At 41.0% G+C, this 16,048-nt stretch overlaps 1 protein-coding gene across 1 annotated transcript in view; it reads left to right on the forward strand.

Annotated features, from left to right (window-relative positions):
• The first annotated feature begins 3,672 nt into the window (after positions 1 to 3,672).
• The window catches only part of SCAF4 (SR-related CTD associated factor 4), an 86,080-nt gene continuing 73,704 nt past the window's right edge, over positions 3,673 to 16,048 (forward strand). The window contains exon 1 of the mRNA XM_007941312.1: positions 3,673 to 3,702. Coding sequence (XP_007939503.1) covers positions 3,673 to 3,702 — 30 coding nt within the window. The remainder of the gene's footprint in view (positions 3,703 to 16,048) is intronic.

Raw genomic sequence — 16,048 nt, forward strand, 5'->3', positions numbered from 1 at the left:
CTGGCGGTTCAAACCCACCAGCCACTCCTCGGAAGGAAGGTTGGGCAATCCTACTTCCGTAGTGATACTGCCTCGAAAACCCAAGGAGGGGTCGCTATGAGTCGGGCCGACTCGATGGCACATAACAACATATATACTTTGCTGTTTTTTTGTGTTTCTCTAGAGAACCCAGTCTAACACAGGGATAAAGGAGCCTGTTGAAGAGCAGGCAGGGCAAAGGCCCAGCTGTGTTAATTCAGAGATTTGTTCAGGGAATGGCAGAACTTTTGGGTGTGCTCTGGTAGGGAAAAGGAGTTGTATGAATTGAACTCTGTCCCTCCAAAACATGTGTTGGAATTCTCACCCCTATATCTACGGATTTAATCCATTTGAGAATATAGATTTCTTTGTTATGTTACTGAGGCCATATAAATGTAGGTTGTGTCCTAAACTTAACACTTCTGAGTTGTAAAAGAACAGTTGAGGCAAGCACAGATGAGAAAGATAGATGTGATGAGAAGCTCGCCAGGGAACACAGGGACTACAGAAGCTGAAAGAGACAACAGTCTCCTATGGCCAACAGATACAATCTTCCCCCTATAGCCAGTACCCTAAATTTGGACTTCCATCCTGAATTGTGAGAAAATATATTTTATTTAAAGACAACCACTTGTGGTATTTCTGATACAGCACCACTAGCAAATTAAGATGAGGACCTAGGTGAAAATGAGGCTGGAAACATGGTGTGGGGATCTTGGACAGGTTTTGGTAGAAAAAGAATATCCAGAAAAGCCAAGGTGTAGAAAGAGATCTGTTAAAATCTGCATTTTCTAAGGTACTCTTAGTGGTCCTGTGGATGACAATCTACAGAAGCAAAACCAGTTTGTAAACCATTGTAGTTCAGCAGGGAGATAAAAAGGTGGCGAGTCATGTCAAGTAGATGATGGGTAGACAGGAAAATAAAATTTGTTTTTTCCTTCAACAAACAATTAAGTGTATGTTTCTCTCATAAAAGAAACAAGCAAAGACTCTGCCTTCATCCTGTAGCTTCTTTTTGGTCTTCACAGCCAAGTTTCTATAAAATGTCTCCTGCCCCCACCACTCCTGCCAACATTCCCCATGAGCTCCTAGATGTTAAATCCCTCAGGCACTTTCTAATCCTTACCTTGCTGGGTATCTGCCTTTTGCACTGGACAGTGCTGACCCCTTTTCAGGTGCTTTCTCTGTCTCTTCTTACTCCAGCTTCTTACCCTTTACAACATACCCACCTTCCAGGTTTTTTCCCTTTTCTATTTCAACCACTAGCTGTGCACTAATGACTCCCAGATCTGTATCTCCACTCAGCCATCTCTCCTGACTCCACACTTGTTTACCAACTGCCTCCTAGACAAGCTCACTTATTTGTCCCAGGGGCAGCTCAAACTCCACAGGTCCCAGACAGAAATTATATGGCTGTGTGACCTTGGGTATATTAGTTAATTGAATTGGGACTCTTTTCTTAACTATGAAAATGGGGCATTACAAATATAGAAGTCTGTTGTGGAGATTAAATGAAAAGAAAGAATAGTATGTTACACAGACCCTGGCACATGGTAAGCCATCTATGAGTGTTAATCTTTACTCTGCTTTCAAACTCACCCCTTCCTCCCCTTATATTCCCTAATTTGACTAATACACCCAATATCCAAGTCATCCATCAAGCCAGGGCCCTCAACCCTACTCTCATCCTTTACCTTTCAACACAATCATTATGTCCCAGCCACATCCATTTCACTTTACTAATAATCTTGTCTGCCCTTCTCTACTGCCCCCACTTCAATCCCTCATCAACTCCTTGGACTAGGGCCACTCTGTGCTGACCCCACTCTTGCTCCTCCTCCAGTCTAGTTTCTACATGGCTCAGAATGCTATTCTGAAAATGTACTTTGGATTTCCTCTTAACAATTTTTCAGTGGCTCTCAACTGCATTGGGGATAATATTCAAACTCCTTGGAAGGGCACATAAAGCTCAGAAGAACCTGGCATGGGGCACAGTCCATCCCCTCTTCAAGGATCAGCTGGTCCTCCCTTGGCAAGGGTTGACTGTGAAGTACTCCTCTAGCTAAGGCTGCCTGGCATGTCATCTCTTGCTACTTCTTCTCCTTCCAGATGCAGTTCAGGGCCACTTCATCTGAGAAGCCTTTCTGATTTTCTAGTTGGATGATTATCTTTCTTCTTGTTCTCCAGGGCCTCTACCCTAACATTTATCATCCTCTAGTAGTTGTCTAAGGAACTCTGGTGGCACAGTGTTTAAGTGCTCAGCTGCTAACCAGAAGTTGGGTGTTTTCAAATCAAGAGAAAGATGAGGTAGTGTGTTTCCTCAAAGATTTGCAGCCTTGGAAACACTATCGGGCAGCTCTTATCTCTCCTATAGGGTCATTGTGAGTCACAATTGACTAGATGGCACTGAGTTTGGCTTGGAGTTGTCTGTTCACTTGCCAGTCCTCTCCCACTCAACTGAGTTGTCTACAGACAGAAAAATTATCTTTTATTTCCATATCCCAAGCACCTGACACAGTGCCCAGCAGACGGTAGGTACTCAAGAAAAGTAGATCAGTGAAAAGTGTTCTCTCCAAAAAGGAAACAATTGGTTTGGGGAAATCAGTGTCAAGGTTTAGCATATCCACTCTTTCCGCTCCACGAGTTTCTTTTCCTGCTCAGCGGTTCCTTCAGGCCTGTGTATCTAGTGCCTGCACATCCTTCTTGGGGGTTCAGCTTGCGTAGAATTAAACAGCGGAAGAGCAGACACAGGGCTGCAACTACAGAGGCCTTTTTTCAGAAGAGTTCAGGAGCCTGCAAATGCATTCCCAGCGGGCTGAGGTGAAAGCCTGCACCCTCAGTTCCATGCCACGAACAAGTCCGTGACTGCCCGCCGACCTGCCAGGGTGCAAGGCCTGCTTCGGTAAAATGGCATACAAAAACGCACTCCGGAAACACTGTGTCGGATAAGCACACATACGTGCGCGGGAGTGCCCGGGGCCAGCCTCCCGGCCTCAGATTCCCGGGCTCCACTGCGCTTCTTGCCCTGCTCAGGCCTAGGTGCCAAGCTAACTGCCTGGCGCTCAGCCGCCGCCGGCGGGAAAGCGCTCAGCGTCCGGGTGTCACGTGCCAGTGGCCAGGCGCGCCGTGCAGCGCGGCGGGGCGGGGGCGGGGATAGTGCGGGCGGGGCGGGGCGGGGCGGGGCGGGCTCCCGGCACAGGAAGAGTTGGGAGGCCCGAGCCGTCCCAGGGTGCCCCGCGCGGCGTGGAGTCGGGCAGCTGCCGCCATCCCGCTGGCGAGAGGGGGAAGAGAGGCCCGCCCGCTCGCCGGTCCGGCCAGTGTGAGCCAGTGCGTGAGAGCGCGGGGGGCCGTGTCAACGAGACGCAGAGCGCAGCCGCCACCACCAAACGGACATGTTGGAGCCCAGTGCCGTCGCCGCCGTTTCTTTTTCTTCTTCCTCCGAACGGGACTAAGAGGGCCCGCTGCTCCTCCGCCTCTGCCTTGGTCGTCCGCTCTGCCGCTTGGACCGCAGCCTTTTCTTGCCCTGGCCTTTGGTTTGTCCGCTCGTCGCCTCCCCCTGCTCCCCAGGCCTGGCCGGTTTCCCAGCCCCGCTCCGTCGCGGCGCGAGGTCTATGTGACCGGCGGGCCCGGAGTAGCCGCCGCCGCAGCACGAACATGGACGCCGTCAACGCCTTCAACCAGGAGGTGAGGAGTGCTCGGGGCAAGGGGGTACCGGGCCTGTCTCTGGAGTCAGTGCTGTTTCTCCCGCCGCCAGAGGTTTAAAGCATTGATCTGGGTGGGGAAGCTTCCTGCCCCGGTTCCGGGGCGGCCGGGCCTGCGCGGAGTGGCCTGTGGCTTGGCAGAGGTCGCGGCGGCCATGGGAACTGACCCCACACCCCTCCCCCACCGCCCACCCCCGGGCGGCGACCTCAAGCTGCCCCCTCGCCCCCTGCCGGCCTCCCCTGACCAGTCGGCTCTGGTTCCTCAAAGCAAGACCCTTTTCAATTACAGGCACTCACGCTTTCTGCTCCCAGCCCCATTGCTGGCTTCGCAGTGCCGGAAGCCTGTAAGGGGCTAAGAAAGAAGCGCGGGCGGGCGTGTGGGGTTGGGGGCGGGGGAGTGGGAGCATCTGCCGGTCGCGGGGCTGGTGGAGCGACGGCCTCACTTCTCCTGTTGCTCAGGCCGCGGCGCATCGGCGCCTGGACTCTGATCCCGGGTCGAGGAGGAGTTGGAGAGAGTGTTCAACCTCCTCGTCTGGGGTTCACACACTTAGGAAATGGGGTTGATAAGCGGCAAGAGGGATGACTACTTAACATTTCGAGTCGTGAACGTAACCCATAGGCTCTGTGACCCCAACGTGACACCTAAAAAGTTGAATGGGAGAGAAGAGTATTTCCTCCGCCTTAGTCCACTTAGAAAGTCGGCGTTGGCCTCCAGTCTGCCACCTTCGTACTCCCTCCGAAGGTTGTTAATTCTCGGCTCGTTTCTACGGGAATATTTACACGTGAAAACCTCCCAAAACCAGGAACAAAGCTGTTTGCCGCATTAAAGCTTTCTAGTTGTATCTGAGATCTTTCCAGGTGCTGGTCTTGGAGTGTACAGTCCACACCTTCTATTAATCAGCATCCATTTGAGGGGCGGGGGAAACTGGACCATAGAGTTAAAAAGCAATTACAGAAGATAAACTATTGTCATATGTTGGACGTTTTTCTTCTTTTTTAAATGCCAGAGATAAACCAACATTGGAAAAAAAAAATCAGATGTTCGAGATAATCTTGATAGGGCGTTAAAAACTTGCTGCACCCCACAAAAAGGTTTTGTAGCTTCTCGTGTAACAGAATTATGATGTGGTAACTTTCAATTTACAGTGCCATAGTTTTGGACCCACCAGTTATGCCTCAGTTAAGATCATTAATTGCCTTACAGATTATTCTAGACTTGGCTTATCTTCAATTGATAGTGCAGTAGATATATAAAATATCTTAAATGAAGTGGTTGTAACTGGTATTGGACGTTGTCTTGCAGAAGTTCAATAGTGATGATTTTCAAAATAACAAAATAATACTTCCTAATTTTTGATGTTGTTATCTGCCATCGAGTCAGACCCGACTCACAGCGACCCTTCCTTGGGTTTCCCAGGTGGTATCACTACAGAAGTAGATTGCCCCATCTTCCTTCCTGAGAGTGGCTGGGTTTGAACCTCCAGCCTTCTGGTTAGGAGTCAAGTGCCTTAGGCTAGAGAATTTGGGATACCTCCAGATAGTTGGAAGTTGACTTGTTTGCTGAAGGTAAAATTCATTGGAATGTTGGTTTCATGAGGGTAGGGAGTTTTCTGGTCTCTTAGGCCCTCCCTCCTCCATAACAAATGCTCAGCAAGTACTTGTTGAATGAATGTACCCATACAAATTAATTCTTAAAAGAGTTCAAATATAATTCTCTCCCAGAATAAAACTTAACTACAGAATAGTTTTAATGGCAGTTTTTAATGAACAAAGAAGCTCGTTTGTAGTGTATTCTTAAGCTCAAAATCATTTAATTTTGACTTAAACATTGTGAAAGTTGTTATCAGGCACATTATTCAAGTATTTTTTGTTAATTCCAAAAGGCGTGAACTGCAGATTGCCTTATGTTAGGTGTCTGTTGCGAGTTCCAGCTCGCTTCTCTTAAATGAAAACTTTTCTGGAGAAATTAGTTTGACTCTAATATCCATCTTGTGCTTGCTTGATTTGTAATTCATCTGAACTGTTTCTCATTTGTAAAATATTACTGATTTGTTCTGTTCTTTGTAACCTGGAATCCCCTAAATCTCTTTTAACAAACATTTGAGTTTGTCAGATGCAAGACTCTCCTGAATACTGAGACTATAGAGGGTCTCTGTCGTCAAGGAGCTTAATTTAATAGGGAACATTAGATTTAGGCAATAACTTTAATGTGATAGACAGCTTTCTTTGAGGATGTTTATGAAGTACTGTGGAACGGCCATGGATGGTTTGTGAAAACTTGGGAAGAGAAGCTATTAGTTTAGGGTTTCAGAAGGTGTAGGAAACAGAATCAGAGGGCAACAGTGCTGAGAAGTAAGACAGTAGTAGTTTGACTCTGAGTCCCTGGGAAACACTCTTGAGTAGCTGGGCTACTAACCTAAAAAGGTTGGCAGTTTAGACTGACCCGAGGCACTTTAGAGGGAAGATTTGGCGATCTGCTGTTGAAAAGTCACAGCTCTGAAAACCCTATGGAGGGCAGTTCTACTCAAAACACATGGAGTCATTATGAGTTGGAATCCACACAATAGCTACTGGGAAGGAAAAGATTACTAGAAATTAAGGATGATAAAGTGATTTGAGACCTACCATTTACAAGTTTTATGTCTAATGCATTTGGGATTCATTTTCAGGCAGTGGATGAACAGTGAAGGTTTGAGTAGTGGAGTGATAAAATTTTAAAAACTGCTTGATTTTTAGTAAATACGTTGGATGGCAGAGATTTGGGGAAGATGGAGCAGTTGGGGACTGGGATTGGAAAGACAAGTAGAACCTGTACTTGGTAAATCCATAGTAGGAATGGAGAAAAGGAGGAAGAATGTGGGCCAGAGGAATTCATGCACCTTGGCATCTGATAGGTTTAATAAGCAGTTAACCCTTATGTTCTAAGTGCTGGGAGAGTGCAATGCCATTAACACAGATCAAGCAGTCATCAAAAGCAAATTTAGTGGAGAAGAAAATGTGTTTGGTGTTTGAGCAGGGTGAGTTTGAGTTATGTATGGAACAAAAACCAAAAAACCGAACTCACTGCCGTTGAGTGGATTCGACTCATAGTGACCACTGTATAGGTGTGAACTGCCAGCCTTCTGGTTAGCAGTCAGATGCCTTAGACACTATGCCACCAGAGCTCCCATGTGTGGAACAATCATGTGGAAATTTTTGGCAAGCAGTTGAGCATGTAGAACTCAAACTTAGAAACAACCAAGAGATACAGAGGAAGATTCATTTTCAGATGTGCCCTGGAAAAAATTGAGGGGGAAGAGAAAAGAAATTAACAGTTAATAAGCACCTTCTGCGTGTCAAGCACTTATATATATATACATATTTAATTTTTTCTGTATAGACAATGCAATTATAGATGAGGAAGCTGATTCTCAAAGAAGTTAAACAATAATTTACCCTAGGGCATGTTGTTGTTGTTATGTGCCATCGAGTCGGACCCTACTCATAGTGACTTCTCATTGGATTTCCGAGGCAATATCACTACGGAAGTAGATTGCCCCATCTTCCTTCTGAGGAGTGGCTGTTGGGTTTGAACCACCAGCCTTCTGGTTAGCAGTCAAGTGCCTTAGGCACTGTGCTACCAAAGCTCCCTAGGGCATACTGCTAGCTAATAGCAGAGCTGGAATTTGAATGTGGGTCTCTCCAGTGTAATTGCTTCCTAAATATAATGTATTAGACCAGGGTAGTGGCTGGAAGTTAAAAGACTTTTTTAAAATGTCACTGAAATTGTGAGGGTGGTGAATCTGACGTTTAGTATTGAATGGTGATGGGAGATAAGAAAATCAGGTAGCAAATGAAAAGTTGACTTTTGAGGTGATTAGTAAGGAGGGATTAGAGGGAAGAGTTTGCTTTAAGGATGAAGAGAAAGGAACAGCTTACAGTATACTGTGCATTCTGGTAGGCAGTTTGTATGTTTAGATGGTGTATATAGGAACTCAGATTTAGCAATTGGTAGTCAGACCCTGGTCTCTCTCTACTAGATGAGGGTAGATGATGGCATGTTGATGAGAAATGAAGAGGAGGAAGAGAAAACACAGTTAAAAGCTACAAGAGAGGTTGGTTAATTTGGAGCAAAACTGGATACATAAAAAGGGACAAATGAGTAGCTTAGGTAAAAGAAAAATAAGTAAATGTAAGATACAGAATGGAAGGAACATGAGATAAGTGAAGTTAACAAAGATCCCACTCAATAGTATTTGGAGGACTTTTATGGCAAGACGTTATTAAAAGGTGAAAAGATGAGTGAAAAAGAATCAGTGATCGATTACAATATGGATCAGTCCATATTCAGTGGTGTTCTGTGTTGCATACAGTATATATTCTTTAGTAGGAAGACTCTAGTACTTTGTAAAAGTTTGTTCAATGAATAAAGATTATAGACTAGATTTTTTTAAAAGTCTGTCAATAGCATTTTTAGCCTTTAATCAGTCTTCTCTTAAAATATTTAACTCCCCTTTCTTTGCAGTATCTATTAATTTATTTTAAGACATTTAAAATACACAAAAGTACAGAGAAAATAAACAGCTAATATTCTGTTTTGATAAATAATGAGTGGTATATATGTGCTTTTTTACTCAAACATTATTAATACTATGCATGAAGATTTAGTTTATTCTTTTAAACTGCTATGTAGTATCTGGTTCCTCAGTTGATGAACATTTAAGATGTTTCTTATTTTGCTGTCAAACTGCAGTGAACTTTCTCAAACATGTTTCCTTGTGTACATGTATAAAAGTTTCTCTAGGACAACTGTTCTCAAACTTTTTGGCCTTACATCCTGTTACACTTCATATTCTTAAAAGATAAGGAACACATACATATTTTTTTAATCTATGGGTTATATCTGTTGGTGTTTACTGTATTAGAAATTAAGGCTGAGACATGTAAGTATTAATTTATTAAAAGTGGGCATCTGACTGCTAAATAGAAGGTTGGTGATTCAAACCCACCAGCCACTTTGCGGAAGGAAGACGGGGCAGTCTACTTCTGTAAAGATTGACCACCTGGGAAACCCAATGGGGGTCTCTATGAGTTGGAATTGATTAGATGGCAGTGGGTTTTTGAATGACAGTAAACCCATTATGTAACATAAATAATATTTTTATGAAAAATAACTTTTCCAGAGAAAATTAGTGAGAAGAATGACATTGTTTTAATTTTTGCAAATTTCCTTTAAAGTTTTATTTAGTAAAAGCTGGCTCCACAAACCTACTTCATTCAGTCTTGTGACATCACATGTCAGGTAGTCTCTGGAAAAGCACTGCTGTACACTTGTAAGGAAGTGAGTTAAAAGGACAGAAAATGTCTTAGTATTAATGTGATACCAGTTTTGACATCACATAGCACTGAAATGGACTGAGAGATGTTCAGGGGTTCTCAGTCCACTTTCTGAGAATTGCAGTACTAGGACAAGGGAAGCTGAGATGGGGTGAGGTGTGTGTAGTGGTATTTTGAAGTGCAAGAAGAAAATACAGTTGTCTTTATCTCATTTTTATCTTTAAAATCAGACCAAATTGAAGCTTTATGAATACTTAATGTATGACTTGATATGCGTATGCCTATCCAGTTGGGCTGTCAGTCTTCAACTACCAACCAACCACTATGTTATCCTGAAAGAATTGAATATCCCATTTCAGTTGAAGCTTGCTGTCCTTTTCTGTTTCCACTGAAATTATTCTGTATGGTTATTCTATGTTTTACTTACTGATTTCCAGGTACAGTTGTCTTTACAACCTAGATCATCTGATAAAGATGCTTTAAGTTTTTTTTTTTTTTAACCTTATGTAAAAGGGAGCTCTGGTAGCATAGTGGCTAAGACACTTGCCTGCTAACCAGACGGCTGGCGGTTCAAACCCACCAGCCACTCCTCGGAAGGAAGGTTGGGCAATCCTACTTCCGTAGTGATACTGCCTCGGAAACCCAAGGAGGGGTCGCTATGAGTCGGGGCCGACTCGACGGCACATAACAACAACAACAACAACCTTATGTAATATTAATCTTTTGCTGTTAGTTTTTTATTGTTCCTGGACAAAGCATTGAAACAAAGTTCCTACTGTGTGGAAAACAAATTCAAATAAAATTGGAGGTTTCTCTTGCTTCATTTAACCATGGTATGCTCTTATCCCAATAGTTTTAGATACTAAAAGTTGGTTATACTCTTCTTCTTTCCTGACTCTCAGGGAATTGTTAAACTCTAACAACGATAGAGGTCTGGTTTTATGTTAAATGGGATAAAGCTAGCTCCTCAGAGCTTTTTGTAGCAGCATTTATCACTCATGTTTTTGTTGAACGATCCCCCTCCCTAGTCTATCTTTTTGCTTAGTATTCTATTTCAGCAAAAAGAAAATTTACATGGGTACCTGATAAGGAATTGATTTCAAAGAAAAATTGGAATAATGAAAAAGGTAATTTATAAATCTTATAAAACAATTCCAGATAAAACTAATAGAAAGGTGACAGGGTTTAAATTTTTTTACCAGATAAAAATCATAGGTTGTTTTTCCTCTGCCATGGAACACATGTAATTTTCTTTAGCATTCTAGGTACATTTTCTGTGGCTAAGCCCTCGTGGCACAGTGGTTAAAGCTGTCAGCTGCTAACCAAAAGGTCAGAAGTTTGAACTGACCAACTATTGTGTGGGAGAAAGAAGTGGCAGTCAGCTTCCATAAAATTTACAGTCTTGCAAACCTTGTGGAGCAGTTCTACTCTGTCCTGTAGGGTCTGGGAGTTGGAATTGACTCAGTGGCAGTGTTGTTTTTAAGGGATTTTTTCTGGTTTATCTACACACATATTCAGATCTCATTTTAAATATACCTTGAGATCCTGGTAGGAAAAAAATTGTTGCATAAGTAATGAACCTTTAGTATTATTTATAACATGTTGAGATGATAAGTTGAACTCCTTTTTTCAGGAGGGGGCTGTTTCAGAGCAACAGCATACAACTTTAATGATAACCAAAAAAAAAAAGGAAAACTATACCATTACTAGGTACATATAGAAAAGCAGTTTACCTTATCAATTCAAATTTCTGGTAACATTGGTGGTTTAATGAGTTATTACTTACTCTTTTCCGGTCATACCACGGAAAACGTAAGTGGTAATAGTTAAATTTGTATTAGGCGTAGGTATGTTGAGTGTTTGGAGGAGGACAGATACATCTATATTTCTGTCTTAATAGTAGGTGTAATTAACATTGTACTAAGGAAACCTGTGGTGCAGTGGTTAAGTATTCAGCTGCTAACTGAAAGGTCAGCAGTTCGAACCCACCAGCTGCTCCATGGGAGAAAGATATGACAGTCTGCTTCCTTAAAGATTACAGCCTTAGAAACCCTATGGGGCAGTTCTGCTGTGCTCTGTAGAGTCTGAGTTGGAATCAGCTCAGTGACAATGGGTTTTAATATTGTACCATCTTTTTTTTTTGAGATAGAAGAAAGTTATGAACAGTATTATAATTTATATACTGTTGACCCTCTGCATCCATGGGGGGGAGTCCCACATTCACAAGGTCCATGAATCACAGGTGAATAATTCTGGGGGTAGGGGGAAGAAGTTAAGTAGTCAAAGTAATCTCAGAAGCTAAGAGGGGACATAAAGTGCTGTTTACGTAGCATTTATGTTATATGGTGTTATGAATAATCTAGAGATGATTTAAAGCATATAGGAGGGTGTGAGTAGGTTATATGCAAATATTATGCCATTTTATATAAATGACTTGAGTATCTGTGGATTCCGGTATCTGCAGAGGTCCTGGAACCAATGCCTCAGGGATACCGAAGGACAAACTGTACCATTGTTTTATATTTAGAGCTCTTTACTAGTGCTTGTGAAGACATAGATAAACATGCGGAAATCTTGGTATTCCCATGACTATCATCGGGAAAACCAGTACTACTCTGGAGTGGAGTGAAAATTCAGAAACTATTTTTTTAATGCATTTTATTGAAATATAATTCATGTACAGCGAAATATACAAAACTAAAGTGACATGGGTCGATGCATTTTTTTTCCCAGTGTTCCCTCCCCTCCTCTCCAACCCCTAGCAACGAACAAAGTTTCCCTCCATATATAAAGCTTACCTTGATCCTCCACAACAACAAACTAATACTATATCTGTCCTGTGATTGAATGATCAGAAACCGGTTTTAACTAAAAAAATAAATAAAAATAAAACGCTGGGCTCAGTGAAAAGAGGAGGGCCTCCCAAGTACCTCTTGAAAGTTATAATTTGTGTTTGTGTAATTGGTGATTTTGAGTATAAATCCACGTGGGATAGTAATCTCAGCTGGAAGAGACCACCATAGAGCAGTAGTATACTTAGCATATTTGACATCCAGAGCAGATTTTTTTTTTCCCAAACAAACCCCCTACAACAAATTATTTTCAGAAATAATCATGAAATGAAACAAATAATAAAAATAGAAAAGAAACTTACACAACAAATTGTGAAGATGGTGCAGAACTGGGCAATGTTGCATCCATGGGATCATCATGAATGCTACAATGGAAAAAAGTAGTAGGTTAATACTGTTGAAATTGCACTGATTTTTTTTTTTTTTTTTTGAAAAAGGAAAAAGATACCTGTTTGCATATTAGGAGCTCTGGTAGCATAGTGCCTAAGGCACTTGCCTGCTAAGCAGAAGGCTGGCATTTCAAACCCACCAGCCACTCCTCGGAAGGAAGGTTGGGTGGGCATCTAAGTCTGTAGTGATACTGCCTCAGAAACCCAAGGAGGGGTTGCTTTGTTGGAATCAACTAAACAGCAAGGGCTTTGCTGTTTGGCTGATACAGATATTCAAATACGACACACTTATATTAAAATAATAGTCACTACACAAGTTTTTTAAAACTTAACTGTTTTCAGTGAGTTTTATGATTGTATTTAGAGATAATTGACGTACATGTTGCCTGCATCTGGGTAGCCGCACCCATTGCTCCACCCTAGCTCTACTGTTGCCTTAAAAGATCAGTTGTTGACCAACCCTGTAAGTATATCTCCCTTTGCAATAGCCTCAATATATGATTAGGCACTTTAGCTCACTTCATTTTCTCCTTTTGACTTTTTGTACATTAGTGTTAAATTGTAGCTGAAGAAGAATTAGAGATACCTTCAAGGACATCCACAGTGTGGAAATTTATTGTTATATGCCCTTTCAGAATTTAGTAAACTGGTAAATATTCTTTAAACATTAATGGCAATAAATTACCTAATCATCATGATTAAAAGATGTGAATGATAAATCCCTTTAGAAAGGAAGGACAGCCAAGTTTGAGATTTAGTTAGTGGGTGATATGTGCAAATCTTTTTAAAGATGTTTTACTGTTGTCTAATAAATGTAAGTGTATTTTATAAAGCTAATGTAAATTTAGTAAAGTTATTCTTTAAATATGAAATGTTCAGGATAGCTAAGTCTGTAGAGACTAATTATTGGATAAAGGGGGCAGATGGAAAAGAATAGGAAGTTACTGCTTTTGAATGTGATACATATGATGAAAATTAAATGTTCTAAAATTAAATTATCATGATGGTCCATATCTATAAATATATTAAATGCCACTGAATTGTGCACTTTAAATGGTTGGATTTTATGGTACACTAAAAATCTGCAAAAGTCAAAACCTGTGTAAAGCTCAAAAAAAAAATTATTTTTTCTACTAAAATGAGCAGTAGAAAAGTAAGACTGCATCCTGTCAACCTGTCAATGGCAGAAAACTTGGCGAGACCTGGAAAAATAAGGCAGTCCTATCAAGTTCCAGCTCTTAGAGGTTTCACTATATATGGTTTACATTTCAGTAAATCTTAATTTTAAAAAACACAGAAATGGTACATTTTAGCACATTGCTTTCATTGCTTGGTCTTTGAAATTATTTTGTGGATTTTGAATCTTAAATTTGTTTGAAGGATGTCTTTAGTGTTTACCTGCTGTTGTAAGAAGTAATCCAATGGGGAGGGAAGTGTTTATGAGAAGAAAAGGATAGGAATCCTACAGTTGCTCATTAAATATCAAGCAGAGGCTAGCTAATGGGCTAGCTATTTTATATCTTTGCATTTTTTCTATTTTAAAGGTAAAGAAACTGGAGACGGTGACATAAATTATCCAAGGTCAGATGGTGTAGAGGTGGCAATTCTGATATTTGACTGGAGCCCTGTGAGAGCCTAGTCCTCCAGCCCCTGTGGCTGTTCTGAAGTTTTTTGGGGCAGCTGATCCCATCATTTGCTGCATCATTTATGGGGGGGGAGGGTCCTCACGGAACAGCTTTTGGACATTTGAAACATGGTAGCCACGTGCACTATCAAAACAATGTACTTTATGAAGAATTTGTGAATGAAAAAAAGTAACAAAAATTGGTAAGTTTTTAAGTCATTCTAGAAATGTAGATACAGTCTACATTTTCATTTCCTATTGAAGTCTAGGGGGAAGTATTTAATTCACAAAGTGAATGGTAACAAAATTAGGGCTTGGTGATAAAACTTTTAGGGGATACAAAATTTACTACTAGTGAGGCACAATAAAGTGATTTATCTCTGGTATCTGTGTTAGTAAAGTACATTAATGGCATGGGAAAACAGCTGGCAGCTCCTTAAAAAATCACCATGTTTCTTTTTTTGGTGGAGGGTTCTTTTTTTTTTTTTTTTTAATTTTATTGTGATTTGGGTGAAAGTTTACAGAGCAAATTCATTTTCCATACAGCAGTTTATGCACATTTTGTCTCATGACGTTGACTGTAGTAACAGCTCTCTTCCTCCTTCCTCCCCATAATTATCTCTTCCCTGTGTCCTTACATCCCATGCATTCCTGCCTGCCCCCCCAGCTGTCTCCCTCTGCATACACTGCCCTTCTGTTTTCCCAGGAATGAACTCTCCAAAGAGATATAAATGTTCAGCCCATATGCCTGTCTGTTATTTGGCTGGAAGCCACAGGAGTGAGTTGAATTACAGACCTGAGAGGCAGCTAGGGCCATAGTCTCAGGGGTTTCACCAGGTTCTATCGGACCAGCAAACCTGCTTTTTTTTTTTTTTTTTAAATCACCGTATTTCTTGAGCAAGTGAAAAGGAAGGAGTTCTGAACTGATGGAGTTCAGTGAACCAAAATGGAGGTAAAGAGTGGAAAATGACCTGTTGTGGTAAGCTGGACCTGAAAGGGTTAGTATCCCTGGTAAGGGAAGTGTCTTTGCTTTTTCTAGAAAGGAAAAGTTCCAGCAGAGAGTACACTCTTGGAAATGGTAGGGGAGATACTCTTAAATGAAGACTATATAAGGGCATATCTTTAAAGGATAAGACATCAGAAACTAACTACTTAGAGAAGTAGTTCTGCCAGCAGCAAATGGTAACAGAATTAGGGCTTGGTGATATAATTGAAACATGGGAAAAATGCAGATGTAGTTTAATTCTGTTACCTTTACTAAAAACAGTTTACAATATTTCTTAATTTTCTTAATACATCCAGAAATATAAATAATCAAAAATCGTTCCGTGTTTAATGTTAATAGTACATATTTGAACTTACCTGTTTTTTTTGTAAAAATGTTACTCTAAATTCTGGAATTGGGAGAAAAGGGGCCAATTTGTGGGAGAATGTGATATGGTAAAAAAAATTTAGGAAGAGTTAAATGTGAACTCTTTTTTAAATCACTGAAATTGAGAATATTACTTACAACTCTGTTGCTTGTCAAAAAGACCCAGTTTGGAATCTTTCAAAAATCCAAAGAGTGAAATACATGGATAAATAAATGAACTGTTTTTCTGTGTGTAATGTTCAAGACAAACTAAAGACCTTGCTCCATGTAAGCAAGGAAGCAGTACCATTCGTTTCTTTTTCATGTCTCTGTTTAAAAAGTCTTATATTTTGGCTCTACTTTAGGAATACTTCGTATTGGTGATCAACCTGTCTTACCTCCATATTTTGCTTTAAGTAAGTGGAAGAGTAGTTGAATGTTTGAGTTTCAAAAGATCTGATTCTGTGGAGAGTGAATTGAATTTACATGGGAATAAATTATATTAGTATTTAAAGGAATAATGCCTAGGTGTCAGCAGAAATACGTATTTAAGACAATGATCTCCCAAATTTGCATATTGCATCTACAAGGGGGCTTCCATAACAGTATGGGTTTCAAGAAAAAAATGTTTTAGTAGTTTTGAAAAGTTTTACCAAATGTTTGCAAGTGATTGGTTTAAGCACTGTACCTACTAACTTTAAAGGCAAGATTTACTCTGTAACCAAAACTAAACCCACTGTCATTGAGTCAATTTTCTGTAGTGATCCTATAGGAAAGAGTTGAACAAACTGACACCT

The sequence above is a fragment of the Orycteropus afer genome, unplaced genomic scaffold, assembly GCF_000298275.1.
Source record: "Orycteropus afer afer isolate SDZICR_OR568_19922 unplaced genomic scaffold, OryAfe1.0 scaffold00078, whole genome shotgun sequence".
Taxonomy (NCBI): domain Eukaryota; kingdom Metazoa; phylum Chordata; class Mammalia; order Tubulidentata; family Orycteropodidae; genus Orycteropus; species Orycteropus afer.